Source organism: Leguminivora glycinivorella, chromosome 1 (genome assembly GCF_023078275.1).
Source record: "Leguminivora glycinivorella isolate SPB_JAAS2020 chromosome 1, LegGlyc_1.1, whole genome shotgun sequence".
NCBI classification, from domain to species: domain Eukaryota; kingdom Metazoa; phylum Arthropoda; class Insecta; order Lepidoptera; family Tortricidae; genus Leguminivora; species Leguminivora glycinivorella.
Window position 1 is genome coordinate 33,287,384 of NC_062971.1, and position 21,655 is coordinate 33,309,038.

The 21,655-nt window shown below is 38.0% G+C and overlaps 4 protein-coding genes across 4 annotated transcripts; 2 read left to right on the forward strand and 2 right to left on the reverse strand.

The window, feature by feature from the left end:
- The first annotated feature begins 141 nt into the window (after positions 1–141).
- On the forward strand, positions 142–1,101 carry LOC125226442 (transforming growth factor beta regulator 1). The gene is made up of 2 exons (XM_048130427.1): positions 142–431; positions 741–1,101. The coding sequence occupies exons 1-2, from the start codon at positions 345–347 to the stop codon at positions 966–968; spliced, it is 315 nt and encodes a 104-aa protein (XP_047986384.1). The 5' UTR covers positions 142–344; the 3' UTR covers positions 969–1,101.
- A 1,047-nt stretch (positions 1,102–2,148) lies between these two features.
- On the reverse strand, positions 2,149–2,984 carry LOC125226435 (uncharacterized protein KIAA1143 homolog). The gene has a single exon (XM_048130420.1). The coding sequence runs from the start codon at positions 2,872–2,874 to the stop codon at positions 2,470–2,472; it is 405 nt and encodes a 134-aa protein (XP_047986377.1). The 5' UTR covers positions 2,875–2,984; the 3' UTR covers positions 2,149–2,469.
- A 2,819-nt stretch (positions 2,985–5,803) lies between these two features.
- Positions 5,804–7,381, reverse strand: LOC125225256 (pancreatic triacylglycerol lipase-like). Its single transcript, XM_048128867.1, has 5 exons — positions 7,295–7,381; positions 6,878–7,073; positions 6,340–6,740; positions 6,007–6,192; positions 5,804–5,919 (listed from the first exon to the last, which is right to left on the reverse strand). Exons 1-5 carry the CDS (start codon positions 7,377–7,379, stop codon positions 5,804–5,806), a joined length of 984 nt encoding a protein of 327 aa, XP_047984824.1. The 5' UTR covers positions 7,380–7,381.
- Positions 7,382–9,660: 2,279 nt separating this feature from the next.
- LOC125225614 (exportin-1) lies at positions 9,661–18,246 on the forward strand. Its single transcript, XM_048129405.1, is given in 6 exon segments — positions 9,661–9,707; positions 10,027–11,676; positions 11,679–13,009; positions 13,542–13,685; positions 14,540–14,762; positions 14,887–18,246. Coding segments are annotated over 4 exon segments (3,177 nt in total). The 5' UTR covers positions 9,661–9,707; positions 10,027–10,121; the 3' UTR covers positions 14,687–14,762; positions 14,887–18,246.
- Positions 18,247–21,655: the final 3,409 nt, after the last annotated feature.

Sequence of the window (21,655 nt, forward strand, 5' to 3'; positions counted from 1 at the left end):
TTTTTCGTTTATAGTTTTCAATAGTACATACATAGCTTACGATATGTTGGTAGTACTGAAAAAGTAATACTTTTGTCAGGTGTCAATATTGAAATTCCGAGTGTAAAGTCTGCTTAACTTGACTTACTTGACAATCTTGCTTGACACAATGTAATGTCAATTCCAGTTTATTTACTTTACATTGAGATAAAGTGCTTGTGCAAAATATTATAATTATTAATTGTTATAACTCGATTTCTAATTAAAACATATACTCTTAATAGTTGATTCTAACTCTCCTTGAATAACGCGTAAAGTGTATTCAATGAACAAAGCAACTTCTTACTTATAAGCTTGCTTCAACGATGAACAACGTCCTAAATGAAAAGCAAAATAATAGCTACCGTAAAAAGTATAAATTTATGAAAAGAAGAATTAAAAGTTTAATACTAGTAAGTACTCTATAAGCGTCTTAAGAATATATCTAGACTGCAGATTTCGTTGAAACATTCCAGCCCAGTTACACCCTATGAAATGTTTCATACTACTTTTGTACAACATAAGTATAATATGTTTAACTTCAAATGTACCTATTACTTATTTTATAGTGTGTAATGTCTGTCAGTATCTTTACACGTAAAACCTGTGCTATAGCAATTAAGTACTGTAACTGACACATTCTTTCTACCCATCCCTGCTGTCTGTCTATTGTCCTAATATAGTTTTTTTCTTTTATACAATTGACTTTTTAACAATTTTAGGAAAATGCTGCACTTTGTGATGAAGTTGCAAAAATTCAAGAAAGTATAATAATTGTAAAGGATGAGAGAAAATTTCTGTTGCGGAAACTACTGGAATATGTAAATGAAGCTGAATTTTCACAGCAAAACTACAGACATGATACAACTACCATGGCTAATGGACCCAGTGCAAAACTTAAGAAGAGAAAGAGTTTAGAAGATAATAGTAGAAGCATTTCCATATCGTAACTGTCTATATGTGCCAATATCTCAGATAATCTGATCATCTCTGGCATCTAAAGGAAGAGAAAGAGATTCCAAAAAGTTTAAAGCAGAACTATAATAAATAATACAGTTGTAAGTTGTAATGTTTCAGTTAAAATAAAATTATACATATGCTTCACTCACTACAGAAATGATGGAGTAATTTGTAAATCTTGATGTTCTTAAATTTTGTCCCAGTTACAATGTAAAGCTATCCAGATAGTGTTAGAGCTCACTTTATACTACACTGCATAGCTTAGCTATTAAAATGTAAATTAGTTTGACACTTGAATGGCTCAACAAATAAAGTACCTGGGTGTACTATAGTACAGTCACCTGCAATAACATATTACTATCTGAAGGCCGCAATAATATCTGACACAATCTTATTTGTAGAGCCATAAGAGTGAGTCACATCTTTTTGTGGTCTTCATAGAGTATGTTATTGCAGGTAACTGTACAATAGATATTAGTTAATAATTAGTTTGTCCAACATTGTTGTTGCATAGCTGCCTCTGTATGTAAGCAGTACTGTATAAGGATAAATAAATAAATATTGTGGACACCTTACACATATCAACTTAGCCCCAAACTAAGCAAAGCTTGTAATATGGATGCTAAGCGACAATATACATACTTAAATAGATATATACACAGGAAAACATCTATGACTCAGGAACAAATATCTGTTCTCATCACACAAATAAGTGCCCTTACCGGAATTCGAACCCAGGACCGCGGCTTAGCAGACAGGGTCACTACCAACTGAGCCAGACCAGTCGTAATGTAAGAAATTAGCTCCCTTTGCAATATTTTTCTGATATTCTAGAAATTATACCAACATTATCAGATTGCCTGATCTAAATGCAAAATATCTCCACCAACCAAATATTGTAATATGGATCTCAACATGTATGACAATGCATGTACCTGGCATATCAATATCACCTATGCTATGGGTACATTGGGTATGGTCAGCCAAGAAAGTGGTTTACCACTTTTCGAGTCTATTATTAAATACTCACTTAAAACATTCTGAAATTAAAGCATTTTAGCATTTGTAATGTGTTCATGGAGAGATGGGATGGATACTAAACCCGTATTTTATTTTATTTGGACTGGTTACTACATGTACTTTGTTAAATGTTGAGGAATTATAACAGAATACTGAAATTGGTTCTTTATTTACCAACATAAAAAAAAACTTCACATTATCTCTTAATTCTGCACAACTCATAAAATAGTCTTTATTGTGATATTTATTTTCATTATTTTGTGTCAAGTCCAAATCCATCAATTGGTTTTGATGGGTGCAAATCACAATGTAGTAATGTAAAACATTATTAACAGTAGATCAAATCACAGTCCGATCTGCTGTTAATAATCAGATTTATTTGACTTGGTGTTTGGCTGGTATGGTCATTCGCAATGTTAACTAGTTGTAACTAAATAACTGCACCCATCAAACGTACAAACAAAACTCGCACTAACTACTTTCATCATTCTCCTCTTCGTCATTAAATGACAACAATTGACTTTGCTTTTTTTGATTGGATTTCTTCTTGCTTGTCTCTTTTTCTTTTTTATCATTTTCTTTCTTTGACTTTGGTTTAAAAATAACTCGTTGGCTAAGGTCTGCCTTAGTTTCTTCCGCTTCTTTCTCTAGCCGTTTCCTCTCGACCTCTGCCTCCTCGGCCGTGAGGTCTCCCGGTTTCAATACGACGACTTGCGGCTCTTCACTTTCTGTATCATCCACGAAATCTTCTTCGGCATTCTCGAGCGGGTCGAATTTCCGATTTCTGTCATCGTATCCAGCTTGTCTCTTTATAATTTTAAGGAACTCTGGATCCTCCGGTTTGATGTAATTCACGTTCCTTTTTCTATTAGCCATAATGTTGAAAAGTGCTTAAAACAAATGTATGTCTGGTACCTATAACGAGGTACATTTAATATCAATGATCCAAACCAGGTTCACAATTTACAAGCATTTTGCATCAGTATTGCAGTTAGAGATGGGCGGCGGGAAAATACCCGGGGTAGATATCGGGTATTTACCGGGTATTTACCCAATCTACCCGATATTTACCTTTTCTACCCTAATGAGTGGGTATAAATAAATATTGTAATAAAATGGGTCATAAATTGAATTTAATCGTGAAAAAATGTTTTCTTGGTATTGTATAATATATTTATATTTTATTAATATAGTTCTATAAACATATATCGAAGTATTTGTATTGAATAAGGAATTTGTTAAATATCATTGACATGCTTGTGTGTTTGTTACCTCCTCCTCCTAAACGGCTGAACCGATGGGGATGAAATTTTGTGTGCTTATTATAGTTCCTCTCAAGTAACAATTTCTGGTCCTATAGTGGTCGAGGACACCAAATTAAATCACACTAAATGGACCTATAAATAGTCTATATTGGTACTGTAGAGCCGATTTGGCGCAATTATGCAGCCATTTAGTGATATAATAGGCCTATAGCAGTATCATCCGTGACGTTTAAGGTCTATAATGGTGATGTAATGATGACTATTGTGCTAATTTGTTGACGTAGAGGACACAGTAATGCTATTATAGTATCAATGTATGCTATAGTAGCATTTGAGATTCCGTTATACAGGTTATTTTGTTTTTTAATAGCAGTTGCCGTCCCTTTTAATGCGAAATTTCTAAAATAATTTAATGTGTGTAATATTTAACAAAAACTGTTCTAAACGAGGAACTTAACGAAAAGTGGCGTGTGAACTTGTGAAGTTTAGTGTCAATTAACATAATTTGGATTTCGTATACTTCCATCATTACTGCAAAAAGGTATGCGATGGAAATTTTACCGTTAAAAGAATATTAGTTTAATGGAGTATTTTAAATGCGCCCTCGATTTATACATGTTTTGAATAAAATAAATAAATATAATTTAATACAATAAAATTATTGGCACCATAGTTTCTAATATGGATCCAAGAAGTAAAACATACGCTTTTATAGTTCGACTATATCACTTATCATACGCATTCACTGCCATAAGCCCGCCATTGTGGATTCAATTAGGGTTGCATGAGAATTTAACTATGATCCAGTTTAACTTATAAGTTCTTTATATAGAAAACAATACTTGTTTTCAATGTTTTACTATAGAAAGATCTTTTAAACAGTATTAATAAATGTTGTTTTCTTTTTAGTATGACAAATCTAAACTACAATTGGTCGCTATGTGTATTTTTAAAGTTAATTTCTAGAAAAACACTGTACGGAACCAGATACCGCATCTTTGGCCTGATTTCATAATTACGATGTATAAACACCATAAAGCAGCCTTTTAAGGTCAAAATTGTCATTTAAAAGTAATCGTTTTCTACTTTTATATATTTGGTTTATAAAACATATAGTAAACTCAGCTATAACGCTATTGTGTTTTAAAAGAGATACCGAAATCATTATTAAACAGGTCTGTGATATTTAAAGAGTCATTGTGGCGTATACGGCGATGAGATATAAAAGGCATTAGAAAACGACTATAACCTTTTCAAAGCTATATAAACGTATCCTGAAAACTTCATTATAAAAATAGCTCTATAATGGTATTCATATCACTACTATACAGTGTTAAATACTATAGCAGTGTTTTCCAAAGCCACTATATCCCAAAATAGTGGTATAGTTAGGTTTTAAATCTGTTAAAACACAACTACTAAAAATACTATAAGCGGCTTGTTGGTAACCTTAATAGCGCAAATTGATTGCATAACAGTGATTTCTAACACCATTATACAGTAATATTGTTCTATAATAGTCATATTTGATCCTGTTATAGACCAGGCCTATAGCGGCTCTATAAAATGGTGATATAAACGTTTACATCACTTCCTAATAACACCTTTTAGCTGTATAACGCAACAACTATAGCGGCTTGTCGGGAACCTTAGTAGCGCAAATTGATTGCATAGCAGTGATTCCTAACACTATTATACAATAATATAGACCTATAGTAGTCATATTTGATCCTGTTATAGACCAGGCCTATAGCGGCTCTATAAAATGGTGATATAAACGTTTACATCACTTCCTAATAACACCTTTTAGCGGTACAAGCTTATATAGCTAAAAGGTGTTACAGGAGGCTTTTATACGACAGGCGGTCACGCGAAAACCTTTATACGACATCTATAGTAGCTTTTAGCGTCGAAAACCAAAATTATAGCACTAAAATGTTACTTGCTGTTTGTTTGGTAAAGCCTACTATCTAGCCGAAGTCCAGTATCTAGCCAAAGTCACATAGAAGGCATTATTACAGTCCGAATTTAAAGCAAGTGTTAATTAAAATCACACATGGACGTGGCGCTTGTTTAACTAAGTACAAACTAAAGTATAAGTATCCCATAAATAAAAATAAAAAAAAGTAACTGACCGGTCAAGTGACTTATTGCACCCTTTAAATACGGATGCAACTACCTGGCGTTTTGCAAAGCTGTGACCTCATTGGCTAATGAATTTGAATTTGTCTGTCCACCGTGTTTAAGTTAAGTAAGTTATTTGAATACTTAGTGGGCCTAAAACATCTGGGGAATACAACTTTTTAATTGAATGTGGTAAATTACACATGATATATGGAATATTTGGAATCTCTGTTAACATTTTAATATTAGTTAGTCAAATATATATATTTATTTTAGTAGAAAAATATATTTCAGTCATGTAAATTAAGAATAATCTTTAATTTCATAGATTATTTTTTATACCCGCTCATTTGGGTAGATACGGGTAAATACCGGGTAGATTGGGTAGATATGGGTATTTTCCCGGTATTTACCCGTCAGCGCCCTCTATCTCTAATCCAATTTTTGCTTCGGCAAGCAGGAAAACCAGTAGGGTTATCAATGGACTCCGAAAAGTACATGTAAGCTCTTGTATGACTACATGTTTCTGAAACTTAACAAACAAATAATACTTAGGTTAAAGTCTTATAATGCATAAGAGTAGATATCATTCAGAATAAACATAACAAAAATAACATACTCTCACAGCCAGGTTGTGGTGGTTTACCGCTGTTTGGATAGAAGTCAGCATGGCCACTGTTATTCATGACGCCCAAGGCTCCGCCGCAGGTGTGTATTACGTCTACAAACACTGCGTCTGATGAATCCAGGGTCAAAGTGTTCGGTTTCTTTGGATTATCGAAGAGAGGTCGGGCTGGGTCGAGGCCTGAGGTATAAAATAAGTAACTTGGAATATTTATTCAGGCCAAACGCCTCTACTTTATGTTTTAATGTAAAAGTCTAATCTGTTACCCATTCTAAATCACTCACTTAGTGTTCAATTATTCAAGGAGTATTCTGATATCATAATTACCAGTGACTCTTCCTACCGCCACACTAGTTGTCGACGCAGCGACTCCCATCAAGTGTGCTCCGAGGCTATGTCCGATTAAATGCAATCTTTTACCGGAGACATTGTAGAGTTCGCAGAATGCATCTAAAAACTGGCCAACATGTGCCCCCACTTTCCCTGTGCTCTGTACTACAATTGGATAGATTAGGTCATTCGCCGTATCACTCCAGTCTACGGCTATTACTGCGACATCTTTGTTTTTCAAGTATGCATCCTTGATGTTCTTGACCATATCGCCTTCGGTAGATGATAACCAACCGTGAGTTACCAATTTTACCGGTTTGTTAGATAACAGACCGGTCATATTTGTACCGTTGGGTGGCTGTGCTGATCCATCGAGATTTATATAATTGGATAATTCCCTGAGGACAATTCCAAAAGAGCTATACGATACAGTGCAGAATTATTTAGATAACTTATTAAGTCTTATTAAATCATGAAATGGGCAAATCATTAATGAAAGTCAGGCCCATAAAGTACCTAAATTAACATTACAAACCTTATATACAATCTATATTCAATTTCCATATATTGTCCTCTACGCAACTGTTTCTGATCAGTAGAGGTCAAATTAACAAAATGCGGTATGCCATCTCCATCTGGGAAGTAAACCCACTCCGTCCCGTAGCCAGGGTAAGGTTTGGAGCTATGATTGGGTCCTCCAGAAAACTTAACCCCAACATTTAACATTTCATCTGCAATAACATTAGTAGGGTTAGTTTATGATAATTTCAGCCAAACGATGGCCATTGTTGGAAATGATTTCACCTCTCCTCCTTTATTCTATAATTTCAGATTGATTAATTACCTACTTACATAAAACTATTTAGTTACTAGACTTAGAGAGGCTAAAGATAAACGTGTTACATTAGAACTTATAAGTATCATATATTTGACTTATCAATTCTATTACTACCTTTTCCGATACTTTTTGTATTGTAAACACACGTCAACTGAAACACGAATGAAATACTCAATAATAATTTGATCGAAGTTTCCATCTCCAAACACGCACTTATTTTTAGTACAGCTAGGTACGTGTTATCTCAGTCATAAATAACAAATTTAAGTCATGGTTGATGAGTTTAACAACACTATAAACTAATTGAGAACTACAGTATTTAAATGGAAAAATAAACTAATGATTTTCTAAGTTCATGCTGCGAGGGTACGTACGAGGTAAAATGCATTGCCCATAATCTGGGCTTGGATCCAGATTATGAGGGGAAAAATTCTTGCCCGTCAGAACATCTTCGCGCCACTAATGTCGTCGTTGCAACCGTTACATATCCAATCCGGCTCGAAGGACCACTTTACCTATACATATATATGTCTACAATAGGTACAAATAACCAATTGAACACGACGATGTCATTTAGGCGTTTAACGTTTCTGATATTGAGTATATACACTCACCATTAACCATCCCGCGCCTAGCCAGGTAGAGGTGTGGTGTAGGGATAGATGGGCCAAATAAAAATTGATAATTTTGATAACATTTGTAAATACAGCTTGGCAAAAAAGAGTAGAAAATAATAGGGGCGCCACCGTCAACGTAAACCGTCTTAAATTTCTTAGAATTATTTAAAATTGGTTAAAATACGACGATTTTTGCTTTATAAAATACGGCAGCTGGCGGGACACACTTCAGGGACCAGCTATTTTTTTTTTCTATTTTTAAGAAAACTAAAGGATGAGATTAGCCCAGGACCGGGAGAAGTGGCGTACTAGAAGAGAGGCCTATGCTCAGCAGTGGGCGATAAAGGGCTGATATGATGAAAGGACCAGCAACAGCAACTACAGTAAGAAAATAGGGGGTCTGTAGCGAAAACAGAAGTTAGAAAATTGCGGACGTCCGCGTAGTATGTTCCTAGGTTTAAGCTAGGAACATACTACGCGGACGTCCGTCGTAAATCGACCACGGACGGGAATCTGGACAATGAAATTACATATAACCGTGCAAACTATCGGTCGACGGACGTGGACGTGGCCTTGAGCGCATGGACGTCCGATCGAAATCTGGCTCGCTGGATGTTTTGTTCCGTGCACACTGACCGGTCGCGGTCGCGGTCGATTTACGACGGACGTCCGCGTAGTATGTTTCTAGCTTGAGTCTTCTAATCAAGTCGTCATTAGAGTTATATGAGAAACATGAGATTATCTTATCTAGGTTAAATAAGTTTGTACGGAACCCTCGGTGGGCGAGTCCGACTCGCACTTGGCCGGTTTTTTCATATCTACAGAGTGGTTTTGTAAGTACTAGCCAAACTTTTGAGGTCATAATGAACAATTTTTACTGTGGGAGCAATGCTGATATCGACTTACATGGCTATTACATAGAAATGAGCGTCATCACATCAGTGGAAATGAAACAGTCAAATTTTTTCGCGATTTCAGTATTGAACTCAAAAGTGACAATGCAAAGTTTGGCTGGTATGTACTTAAAAAATCACTCTGTATATTGCTTTGAAAATTAGGCGTTTCATTTTCCGTACGGAATTTGTGATCAATATTCGCATTGTATCACGAACACGTCATGTGTTAATCTAAATGAAAAAAAAAAGACGTAACTCGTGAGTTTATTTTCACTCAATCGTATTTTTCAACTCTGATTTTTTGCTCTTAATTACCTACCTACTTCTACAAATCTGTGCGAAATAGTTTGAGTGATACACCCTTGGGCAGCGTTCCCACTTATGCGTCGCGTGTCTCGGGGCGCGCAAGGGGCGTCCGCGCCACGCCGCTTAAGTGTAATTCAAAAAGCGTCTCCTCAGTACATTTTGTATAGGAAGGACGTAAGGCGCGCGCCCCGCCGCCGCCACGCCACCTGGGGCGCGTCTTACGTCTTTCCTATACAAAATGTACTGAGGAGACGTTTTTTGAATTACACTTAAGCGGCGTGGCGCGGACGCCCCTTGCGCGCCCCGAGACACGCGACGCATAAGTGGGAACGCTGCCTTGGATACACCTAATTTTATAGTGTACAACTACAACATACAGTTTTGGCGCTTCTATAGCAACACTGATGATCGAATCATAAGTAAAGCCATCTAACACGGTACCAATTTTAACCTTACTTTATTTTTATAATCTGAAAACAAATCATTATATTGTGTATTTTTATATGCTTTAGGATATCTTCTTTATGTAATCATTTTATTTGACTCCAAGTACTTTTTAAACGAGTGTTCTACAAATCGAAAATAACCATAGACAAGAATAATGCGACATGTAAGTACGCTTTTTCAAGCTTCATGAAAACAACGGACTATGAAGTGTGTATGGAAGTGCGTTAGACTGATTGCGCCGCAAATTACTTTCTAGGTAAGGTTTGTACGATTATATTTATATCAAATTTTTGATAAGTTTACGGCAAACAATTTTCATCCGCATTGGAAATACTGTTATACACATTTCAGAACTAGTTTGTTGTGTCATACAGGGTGTGTGCTCCTTATTTTCTAATTTTACTGCAAAACAGTTTTTACGAGATATCCAGGCAAAATATTAAGTTCGGTATGTGTATTTCTTAGCAATATTGCCTTCAATATAATATGAAAACAGTTGTAAGACACGTAATTAAAGTATTGGTAGTGAAAAGAGGTTATAAGATTTTGGTCTCTAAATTTCTGCTTTTATGTATTTCAGTGTGGCACGAGGTGAGGAATGAATGTGAATAAATCAGCCTGATTTGGTTATTACGAAGAGAAACGAAGACAAAACATTTTTTTTTCAAGATCACAATGACAACTTTAGAGCAACAAGCTTCCAAACTTTTGGATTTTAACCAAAAGCTAGACATTACCTTGCTGGACAATATCGTGGGATGCCTCTACTCGACGGTAGGAGAGCAGCAGCGCATCGCGCAGGACATTCTGACCACACTTAAGGAACACCCTGATGCCTGGACTCGTGTCGATACAATACTGGAGTTCTCACAGAATCAGGAAACAAAATACTATGCTTTACAAATATTAGAACAAGTGATACAGACAAGATGGAAAGTTCTCCCGAGAAACCAATGTGAAGGAATAAAAAAGTACATTGTGGGTCTCATCATAAAGAACTCATCAGATCCTATCACTATGGAGAGCAACAAAGTGTTTCTAAAGAAGCTCAATTTGATTCTGATTCAAGTTTTAAAAAGAGAATGGCCTCACAACTGGGAAACATTTATTAGTGATATTGTGGGTGCCTCGAAAACCAACGAAAGCCTTTGCCAAAACAACATGGTAATCCTCAAGCTCCTTAGTGAGGAAGTTTTTGTGTTCAGTACTGGCCAGCTCACTCAGACTAAAACCAAACATCTGAAAGATACCATGTGTTCTGAATTTAGCCAAATATTCCAGCTCTGTCAATTTGTACTTGAGAATTCCCAAAATGCCCCACTCGTGGAAGCCACGCTTCACACACTGTTAAGATTTTTGAATTGGATCCCATTAGGTTATATTTTTGAGATGAAACTCATAAGCACACTTATATTTAAATTCCTCAGTGTACCGCTGTTCAGAAATGTGACTCTGAGTTGCTTGACTGAGATCGCAGGTGTGACTGTTAGCAATTATGAAGATCAGTTTGTTGCCCTGTTAGTGCAGACAATGGAGCAGCTGGAGGTGATGCTGCCTCTCACTACTAACATCCGAGATGCATATGCTGCTGGACGTGACCAAGAACAAGTATTCATCCAGAACCTTGCTCTGTTCCTCTGTACCTACTTGAAGGAGCATTGTCAGCTTATTGAAAGACGAGGGTTGACTAACACTTTGATGAATGCCTTGCGCTATCTTGTATTGATTTCAGAAGTGGAAGAAGTAGAAATTTTCAAAATCTGTCTGGAGTTTTGGAATTCTTTAGCTGCTGATTTGTACAAAATTGCCCCCTGCTCCCAATCATCAAATCTGGTCCTGGGCAAAAGTATGGGCAGGAAAGCCCTCTATGCTGATGTACTGAGCAGCGTGCGCTACATCATGATTTCCAGGATGGCTAAGCCAGAGGAGGTCCTAGTGGTTGAGAATGAAAATGGTGAAGTAGTGAGGGAGTTTATGAAGGATACAGATTCCATTAATTTGTATAAAAATATGAGAGAAACATTAGTGTACCTTACCCATTTGGATTACCAAGATACAGAACGAATCATGACTGAGAAGTTACAAGCTCAGGTGCATGGCACTGAGTGGTCTTGGAAGAACCTGAATACGTTGTGCTGGGCTATTGGCTCCACATCTGGTGCAATGATGGAAGAAGATGAGAAGCGATTTTTGGTAGTGGTGATTAAAGAATTATTGGGTTTGTGTGAGCAGAAAAAGGCAAGGACAATAAGGCTATAATTGCTAGCAACATCATGTATGTTGTGGGACAATACCCGCGCTTCCTCAGGGCTCACTGGAAGTTCTTGAAAACTGTTGTAAATAAACTTTTTGAATTCATGCATGAAACTCACGATGGCGTACAGGATATGGCTTGTGACACATTTATTAAAATTGCGTTGAAATGTCGTCGCCACTTTGTGACCACACAGGTTGGGGAGGCTTGCCCATTTATTGAGGAGATTTTGAGCACAATCAGTTCCATTATCTGTGACTTGCAAACACTTCAAGTTCACACATTTTATGAGGCTGTTGGATACATGATTAGCGCACAAGTGGACCAAGTTGCTCAGGAGCAATTGATTGAGAAGTACATGTGTTTACCCAACCAGGTGTGGGATGATATAATTTCCCAGGCATCCCATAATGTAGATATTTTGAAAGATCCAGAGGCTGTCAAACAGTTGGTCAGCATCCTTAAAACGAACGTGCGCGCATGTCGCGCGCTCGGGCATCCATACGTCGTGCAACTCGGCCGAATATATCTCGACATGCTGAATGTCTACAAAGTAATGTCAGAAAACATAAGTCAGGCTATTGCGCTAAACGGGGTCGCCGTCACGAAGCAGCCGCTTATTAAAAACATGAGAATTATCAAAAAGGAAACATTGAAGCTCATCTCCGGCTGGGTCTCGCGCTCCACGGACAATAGCATGGTGTTGGAGAACTTCATTCCGCCCCTCCTAGACGCCGTCCTATTGGACTACCAGAGGACCGCAGTTCCCGACGCGAGAGAACCCGAAGTATTATCGTGCATGGCTGCCATAGTGTACAAGCTGGGAGGCCACATCACATCGGAGGTTCCCAAAATATTCGACGCAGTTTTCGAATGCACCTTGGAGATGATAAACAAGGATTTCGAAGAGTACCCGGACCACCGGACCGAGTTCTTTCTGCTGCTACAGGCCGTGAACACGAACTGTTTCAAGGCATTCCTGAGCATACCGCCGGCGCAGTTCAAGCTGGTGCTGGACTCGATAATCTGGGCGTTCAAGCACACGATGCGGAACGTGGCCGACACGGGGCTGCAGATCCTGCACCGGCTGCTGCAGAACGTGGAGCAGCACCCGCAGGCGGCGCAGAGCTTCTACCAGACGTACCTGTGCGACATCCTGGAGCACGTGTTCAGCGTGGTGACGGACACGTCGCACGGCGCGGGGCTCACCATGCACGCCACCATCCTCGCCTACATCTTCTCGCTCGTGGAGGCGGGCCGCGTCACCGTGCCGCTCGGCCCAACGCCCGACAACGTGCTCTACATACAGGTGAGCCACCGCTTAACGCTTTAACGAGATCTGATAGCTTTTGGGGCAGTGCATTTGTGCAGTTTGTGTTAATAGATTAGATTAGATTTCTTTATTTCATGATAATAATTACACCATACATTTGCTACTCCCAATAAGGGTCGTCATTTACAAAGAAAAAAAGAAATAAGTCAAGAAAAAATTAATAAATTAAATTACAGTTGGTGTCATCATAAAATTGTAAACTGTCGTACAGTAACAAACATATCACAAAACAAAATTTTAACATGTTCATGTATTTAATTCTTATTGGTTACATTTTTCCTTTTCATTTCGAATCAATTGTTCTTATACAGTAACAACTGCACCTGGTCAAACCACCTGGCCTGGGTCCAACGGAAACTGATGGTTGACCAGTAGAAAAAGCTTTAACTTCAATATCTGATTATTATATCACGAAGCGAATATAGTTTAGGTATATTCGTTTACGATTGCATAACAATGGAAATAATAAAACGCATATCCATTTAACAAAAAATCTATTTGTTTACAGGACTATGTGGCGAACCTTCTGAAAACTGCATTTTCTCATTTGACGGACAATCAAATAAAAATCACCGTGCAAGGACTGTTCAACCTGAACCAAGATATTCCAGCCTTCAAGGACCACTTGAGAGACTTCTTAGTTCAGATAAGAGTGAGTTCTTTCTTCATGATCATAACATGTGTCCTACATTCATCGTTAGTAACTTTAGGCAGCGTCCCCACTTAGGCGTCGCGTTTCTCGCGGCGCGCAACGGACGTCTCCGCCACGCCGCCTGAATGTAATTCAAAAAACGTCTCCTCAGTACATTTTGTATAGGAAGGACGTAAGACGCGCCCGCAGGCGGCGCGGCTCGCGCCACGCCGATAGTGAACGTGTTCAATGCGACCGCAACGATTTCAAAACGTCACAATTGTCACAAAGTCAATTGCCGCTATGTTTATGCAATTTCACGAGTTCGCACCGTGCACGTTAAGAGGATACGGTAGCGAAAATGCTAAAATGGAAAGGAGCCCCGCTTTCAACTTGGGAATTTTAGTTAAATATACAAGTGTCATTAACCAGATTTATCGAAAAAAATTGTCCATTAAGAACAACTCAGTCAAAAGATATTTCAAAAAAATCTTTAAAATCGAGGTTCCGCTCTCGACTCTTTCCTCCTTCAAAACTTAATCAATCGGAACGAAATTTGAGAATCTGAATAACAATGAAATAATATATGTCGGACCGTTTAGCTTTTTTGGTTAATTGTTACCAATCTTGAGTATCACACCTTTTTTTGCGCCACAATGAAAAAGGCCGTTTTTGGAAATTTTTGATTGGCTCTAGAGTCTTTAAAAAGCAGAATATCAAAAAAATCAAAACGGTCCGACACAAAATCATTGCTCTATCTTCAAAAACCAGGGAGGAAATAGTCGAGAGCGTTTGTATGGAGAATTGACCCCTACCGTATCGTCTTAACCGTCGCGTTTAACCGTATAACGTTAACGTGTGTGCGTCGCTTGCAGGAGTACACGGGCGAGGACGACAGCGACCTGTACCTGGAGGAGCGGCTGTTCGCGCTGCGGCAGGCGCAGGAGGAGAAGCGGCGCGTGCAGCTCTCCGTGCCCGGCATGCTCAACCCGCACGAGCTGCCTGAGGAGATGCAGGACTAGGCCTCCACACACCACACACCACACACACGCACAGCGCACGGGGCGAGTGTGAGTAGCGATGGCCGAATTTAACCTGGCAGGCAATTATGGTCGCGCGATAAATGATAAAACATCTGGCCGTCCCTATCGCACTTACTAATAGTGCGATACGGACGGCCTGATATTTTATCGTCTATCGCGCGACCATGCTACCCGTGCAGGACCGTTTATTGGCACGCGAAACGTTAAAATTTAGGCCGACTACTATTTCATTCGTGATTAGACCTAATCAGGAACATTAAGAGCCCTGTAGGAAAGAGACGAGTCGTGAAATGTATGAGATCCATAACATTATACCACTGTTCTATTTCGGTTCGGATTCTAACAATAAAGGGTATCGCAAACAGATCTGAAAATCGGAAGCGAATAGTCTATAGCTCTCTCTTTTTTTCTACGGTCACTACAACGGGCACGTAAATCTGTCAGATTAAAATATACATTTTAAATCTATTCTAATGTTGCAACAAGTTTCCGTTCGAATTGACAAGGCCCAAGGTGAACCCCAATATCGAAAAATTGAAAATCTTTTTCTATGCTTCACACGCTCTTGCATACTACAGCAATCTGAGCAATAAAGAGACAGATATGTATCAATTTTCCATATGACGCACAGTGACAACACAATTTGAGACAATATAGACATTGCTTTGAATTTCTCCTGTATCTGTGAAGACCCTATGACAGGTTTCGCGTCATCTACACGTACGTTTAATGACATAATAAATATGAATAATATAATGATGTTGATGGCCGGTCGCTGCTCACTTTATCGTCGCTGATCAGCTGCCCTAATCTTATTGACTTCCAGATACTAAAATTACATAGTGCTGCTTATTTATGATCTTAAATTTGTTGATACACCGAATTAACTACGGATTTTCATGGTAATTTATTACATTTACTAACTTATTCGTTTTAGGGGTATATTTGTAGTTTTAATTGGTGATAAAATTCTTTAGCTCTCAAAGTGACTTGTGAGCCGTTTCTGTCAAGATTTAGTTAATAGATTTTTTATCTTATATTTTTATACCCGAGTACTGCTTTGCTAACTTTGGCCTTATAGCTGTCTCATATCAAACTGTTATTATAGTATCTGGAAGCTTAAGCTATAAACTGTGACGAGAGAGACGACTTGTCTGACTGAGGAATCGACAATATCCTCGATTACTCTTAGGAGTCTCTTAAGGCTGCCCGTTAGGATAAACTCCTAGCTACGCTGAAGACTAGTAACAGTTCACTAAAATACGCTACAACCACTCGACAATTTGACAAATCGAGTTTTCACAGTTAAGTGGCTAAGTTGAATAACGGTTGGGGGGAGATTTAAAATCGATACATATTTTTTCTCTACTTTGACTTAAACAGTAACTATTAATTTTGCATCAAATCTAAATAAAAAACTTTGACTTCAAATATACACCATGTGGTCAAGAAACCTATGATTGAAATTGGACTAAATACATGAGTTCATGTCTGTGTAATCAATTTACATTATTGAACCATCATTGCAGTTGGAAATCCATTAAAACATCGGCTTTAACAAAAAATGGTTTAAAAACCAAAGTCCAAATTATTTGTGTACCCAGATCAGTGTGGTTTCGTATTAGTGTAAGGGCGCTGTGACGTAATATAATATAGATCAGGATTTTATACGGCTTATCTAATAGTATTTTTATATTTTTGGACACGATGTTAACAACCGTTATTATAGCAATACAACTCTGTTATTCTCTAAGGCATTGAGGGCTTGTCTGTGCTCCATAGCTAGAGAATAAAACTTATCCGGTATGACGGAATTCAGATCAGAAGGCCAATAAGTACATTTAGACGCATGACATGAAGTCCACCACCATCGATTAAACGCATGTGAACGAAGGTGTTTGCTTGGCTTGCGTGGGTTTACCAGAGCCTGTCGCACATCTGGGATAGCAACTGTTTTTGAACAGATCAAAGAACATTTGTTTTCTTGTCCGAATACAGTAACACATGCAGCACGGGAAGCTTGGTCGCGCGATAGACGATAAAATATCAGGCCGTCCCTATCGCACTTACAAATAGTGCGATAGGGACGGCCAGCTATTTATCGTCTATCGCGCGACCATGCTTCCCGTGCAGGTGTGTAAATGGCATTCAAGCGTTCCGTTACGTCTATGGTTAAGCATTACATATAGGTTTAGAAGCTAATATGTCTATTTCAACCACCTGCTCCATGGATGGATGTTGCGCTGGAGCATACCTAATCTACAATTGCCTTTCATATTGAATAACTACTGTGACTCGTCACTAAAGCTATTATGTTTTGAGGCTGGTCAAGTTTATTATGCGTTAAGTTTATTATGTTTGCTATAAAGAATAACAGAGTATACAGCTAGTACTTAGTGGTCCACGATTTAACGGGAGTCACGTCACGTGCATTGTAGGTGAGCCTAGTTTACGCTTTTCAACTATTGTTTGTAGCATTTAATACTTATTAAGGATCACGTAATTTCAATAGAGTTAGTCCCAATAACTACTATTTACTATTTGCGCGTTTAGTGTGCGTTTTGAGCAGTTCATAAAAAAATATGTGCATTTTAAAACTGTCTCTTGTGAGATTTCTAATTTTGTACGTGTCGTCTAGTTTGATTCTGAGCTAAGATGATAAGTGACAGTAATGTACTTGCGTTATTTAGCCAGAATAACCTCTTAAGCTACGCTGATAGGGGTGACTTCTCCGAGTCGTGTGTATCACGAGATGTGATAAAGATTAACAGCATGCCACTTGGATGGAAAGTCACTTGTATAAGTCTAGCTACAATATTTCGAATGTAAATGAGAAACGACTTACTATGAACATATTTGAATAAGCTGCCAATGTCATGGTCATGGTCCACGGTTTAGTTTTAAAGTAATTTGATGTTATATTTGTAAGTTATAAAAGGTATACATAATAACGATTGGACTTGGCTCTGCAACGAGGCAGCAAGACTAGTGGTTAAGATATCAGATTTAAGTGGACTGTTATCATAGTTTTACGTGGATGCAAATCTTGTGCCTATAAAATATTACCTTATTCTGCCAGATTGTACAGAGACCGTATGGAACATGTAAGGTGATGAATGCTAGGAAGGTTGGATCACAAACCACTCCGATAAGGGCATATTTTGCTGGCACAAGTCGTAGGTGGGCCTTATTTAAGCAAGCATTAAATCATGCATCAATTTACATTGCTAGATGAGATAGAATATTTCTATGTTTTTAAGTAATCTTCAAATGTAATGAAATCTCTGTGATGGAACCAGTGTCGGATGTTCAACATGTGCGCTACTAAAGCTGAGTATTAATTCGTAGATCCTAGGTAAAACTTTATGAAGTGAATTGCTGTTAGTAACATTTTTTATGTTTTGTTTAATGTTGTCTCAACTAATTTCATGATGGTTTGGGAATCTGAACACTCAGGGTAGTATCCAAACGCATTTTGGGCCCGATTAACTGTCAGTCTTTCATTTTGTGTTTGAAATAAACAAATAAATATTAAGTGATGTGTCTCTTTTAATTGAGTTTCCCTGATCTCAGATGTTTCCTTCCTAGTGTCCTAGTCTAAAGCCTGACTAGTACCTACTTAAGAAATAAATGTGGCATTCCATTCTAAAAGGTCCGTATGCTTCACCTTTATGTAGATTCTTCAAAAAGAGAGCGGACTCATCTTAAAGGCTGGCAACGCACCTACAACCTTTCGGGTATTTCGAATGTCAAAGGCGGCTGTGATCGTTTACCATCAGGCGCGATTTTTTATTGAAATATCAGATGAAATCATCCTTATTGTCAAGCACAAGCCACAGAATTACAGTTAAACCAGAATGAGTAGTTAGGTCAAAAAGTGTGTCCACATGAGAGGTCACTGCTCGGGCTGGCGTCCCCCTCGCACCTACTGACAATATCAACATTATTCAGTGACGTCATCACTGTCATACATTGGGGATACCAGTCAATTTTCAAAGTTACTACCAAATCTACTAATACCCATTTGAACATATTTTTTAATTATACAAATCTTTGATTTATTGGCATCAAAATAATTACATTATAATTATTTTCCAATTCTTTGAAATATATCGAAACCCTAGTTTGAATATAACCCTAAAATAATATAAGAAGTTATAAAGTCAGGTAATATACAGATAAAATGACTTCTACTATGGTAACCTCATTAACACTGGCAACACGTGCGAGAGGGACACCAGCCCAAACAAGGCCCTCTCATGTGGACCGTTTTCGCTTGTCTGATACGATCACCTTTCTGTCTCAGTAATAAGGTTCAATTTAGAATGGCAAAAAATGTGATTCCACAATCTAGTTTAATAATTCTAAATCTATGGCACAAGCACATAACTTTTATATGGAAAGTCACAAATATTTTTAATAGCTTTTGCCCGCGGCTTCCCTCGCGTTAGAAAGAGACAAAAAGTAGCCTATGTCACTCTCCTTCCCTTCAACTATCTTCTCTTAAAATATCACGTCAATTCGTCGCTCCGTTTTGTCGTGAAAGGCACGCCACAGACAGTCTGAAGAAATTCATAATCTTAAAAAAGATTTGTATGCAAACTGACAGTTCAAACTGACACTGACAGATCTGTCAGTGTCAGTTTGCATACAAATCTTTTTTCAGGTTATGAATTTTTCAGACTGTCTGTTGCCGGCCAAAGGCTCCCCACAGACAGTCTTAAAAATTCATAATCTTAAAAAAAACTTGTATGCAATCTGACAGTTCAAACTGACACTGACAAGACACTGACAGATCTGAACTGTCAGATTGCATACAAGTTTTTTTTAAGATTATGAATTTTTAAGACTGTCTGTGGGGAGCCAAAGACGGACAAACAAACAAGACACACACACACCCACTTTCCCATTTATAATATTAGTAAGTATGGATTTGCTATTATTAAAACCTCATTGCGTAAAATTGTGGTTACTAGGCAACAATGTTTATATGTCAATTAGACTTCTGAAAATTTTCGATTCAATATACGTTGTACATTGCTTTTTGAGATTCTTTTCGTTAATATAGATATACATATTTAATTACTTCCATATAGTCAGTAGTCACCATTAAGCTTCCAAAAGTATTAATATATAGTGCGACTCCCAACTTTAAAAGGTGATGTGCCCAGAGTAATAATGGATAATTTAATGACTACAAAATTGTTGATCGGCAACCTAGAAGGAAAAACAAATTGGTCAACGTGGAAATATAAGATATGTATCGCCTTAAGAAGCATTCCAAATGCGTTGGATGTTGTTGAAGGCAAATTAGCGAAACCCGCTCAAGTAGAGGGAGCAGAGGCCGCAGCGGCAGCAGGAGCAGGAGACCAGCTTGCTACCTACACCAAGGCTGACTGCAGTGCTCTGCTTCTCCTAACAAGCAACATGACAGATGAAACACTTCAAAAGGTCATGCGGTACAACACTGCTCGAGAAGTCTGGTTAGAACTCCATAGATTGTTTGACGGAACTAACGAAGACAAAAGCTATAATCTATGCATGAACTTCTTTGGATTCAAAAGGAGTCCAGAAGATGACATAGCGACTCACATGAGTAAATTGAAGAATATTTGGTCCGAACTTAATCAAGACTTGAAAAAGATAATAAAGAGTTACCCGAACTATTATTGATCTGCAAAATTCTTGATACACTAAGTGAGGAATATTCGACTTTTAAAAGTAGCTGGCTTTTAGTTCCGAAAGCAGATAGAACAATAGAGAGTTTGACAAATCATCTTTGTGCTTACGAAAGATCAATCAAGGGTCCTGTGCCTGATCAAGAAGCATTAGTTACTCACTCAAATGATGTTCGAGTAATCGATAAGAAAAACAAAGATAAAAAGATTAAATGCAATTACTGTTCTAAAATCGGTCATCGTGTCAAGAACTGTCAAAAGTGGATACGAGATGGCAAACCTCCGAAGAACATAAATGCACAGAAGGGCGAAAGTACGCCATCAACTTCCCAAGCGTCAGTAGTTAATATGACAGTAATGCTGGTGCAGGAAGAAGTCTTAGTCGTTGAGCATGACAAGGACAATTGGTACGTAGATAATGGTGCCACTAGCCATATAACAAATAGAAGCGACTTGTTTACAACTTTCAATAATTTTGATGACAGGCATACCGTTACAACAGCCAATGGTCATGTTTTACAAGCCAAAGGAAAAGGATCGGTAGTCTTAGAAACGAATGTTAATGAAAAAGTCTCAACTATTACTTTAGAAGATGTATGGTATGTTCCAGGTATCCAGAAAAATCTATTCTCGGTCCTAGCAGCTCACGATAAGAATCCCGATAGCAAGTTTATATCTACAACTCAAAATTGCAGTATATCTATAAATGGAAATGTCAAGGTTATCGGAAGACGAAACAAATTTGGTGGTCTCTATAAATTAGATGTCCAGAATGTCATACCAAAGAAGATGGTAGCCTGTCTGACAACAGAGACTCAACTTTACCATGAGAGATTTGCCCACCAGAATAAGCGGCATATTAGAGCGTTTGTGAAACGAGAGTTAGGGATAGAGCTTCCCATTGATGATTCATTATGTGAAAGCTGCATTTTTGGTAAATCGCACAAGCTAAAATTCGGTACGAGAAGTAGAGCATCACATCCAGGTGAGCTAATTCATAGTGACGTGTGCGGACCATTTCCCAACTCTATCACAGATTTACGATATTTCGTACTATTTCGTGACGATTACTCTGGATATCGTATGATTTACTTTATGAAAGCCAAGTCTGAAGTAAAACAAAAACTAGAACAAATGATTTTAGAAGCTCACAATCAAGGTCACCCAATAAAGACACTTTTGAGTGACAATGGAGGCGAATATGACAATAAAGATGTCAGAGATATTCTTGCAAAGAATGGAATCAAACAGAGGCTGACAATGCCATACA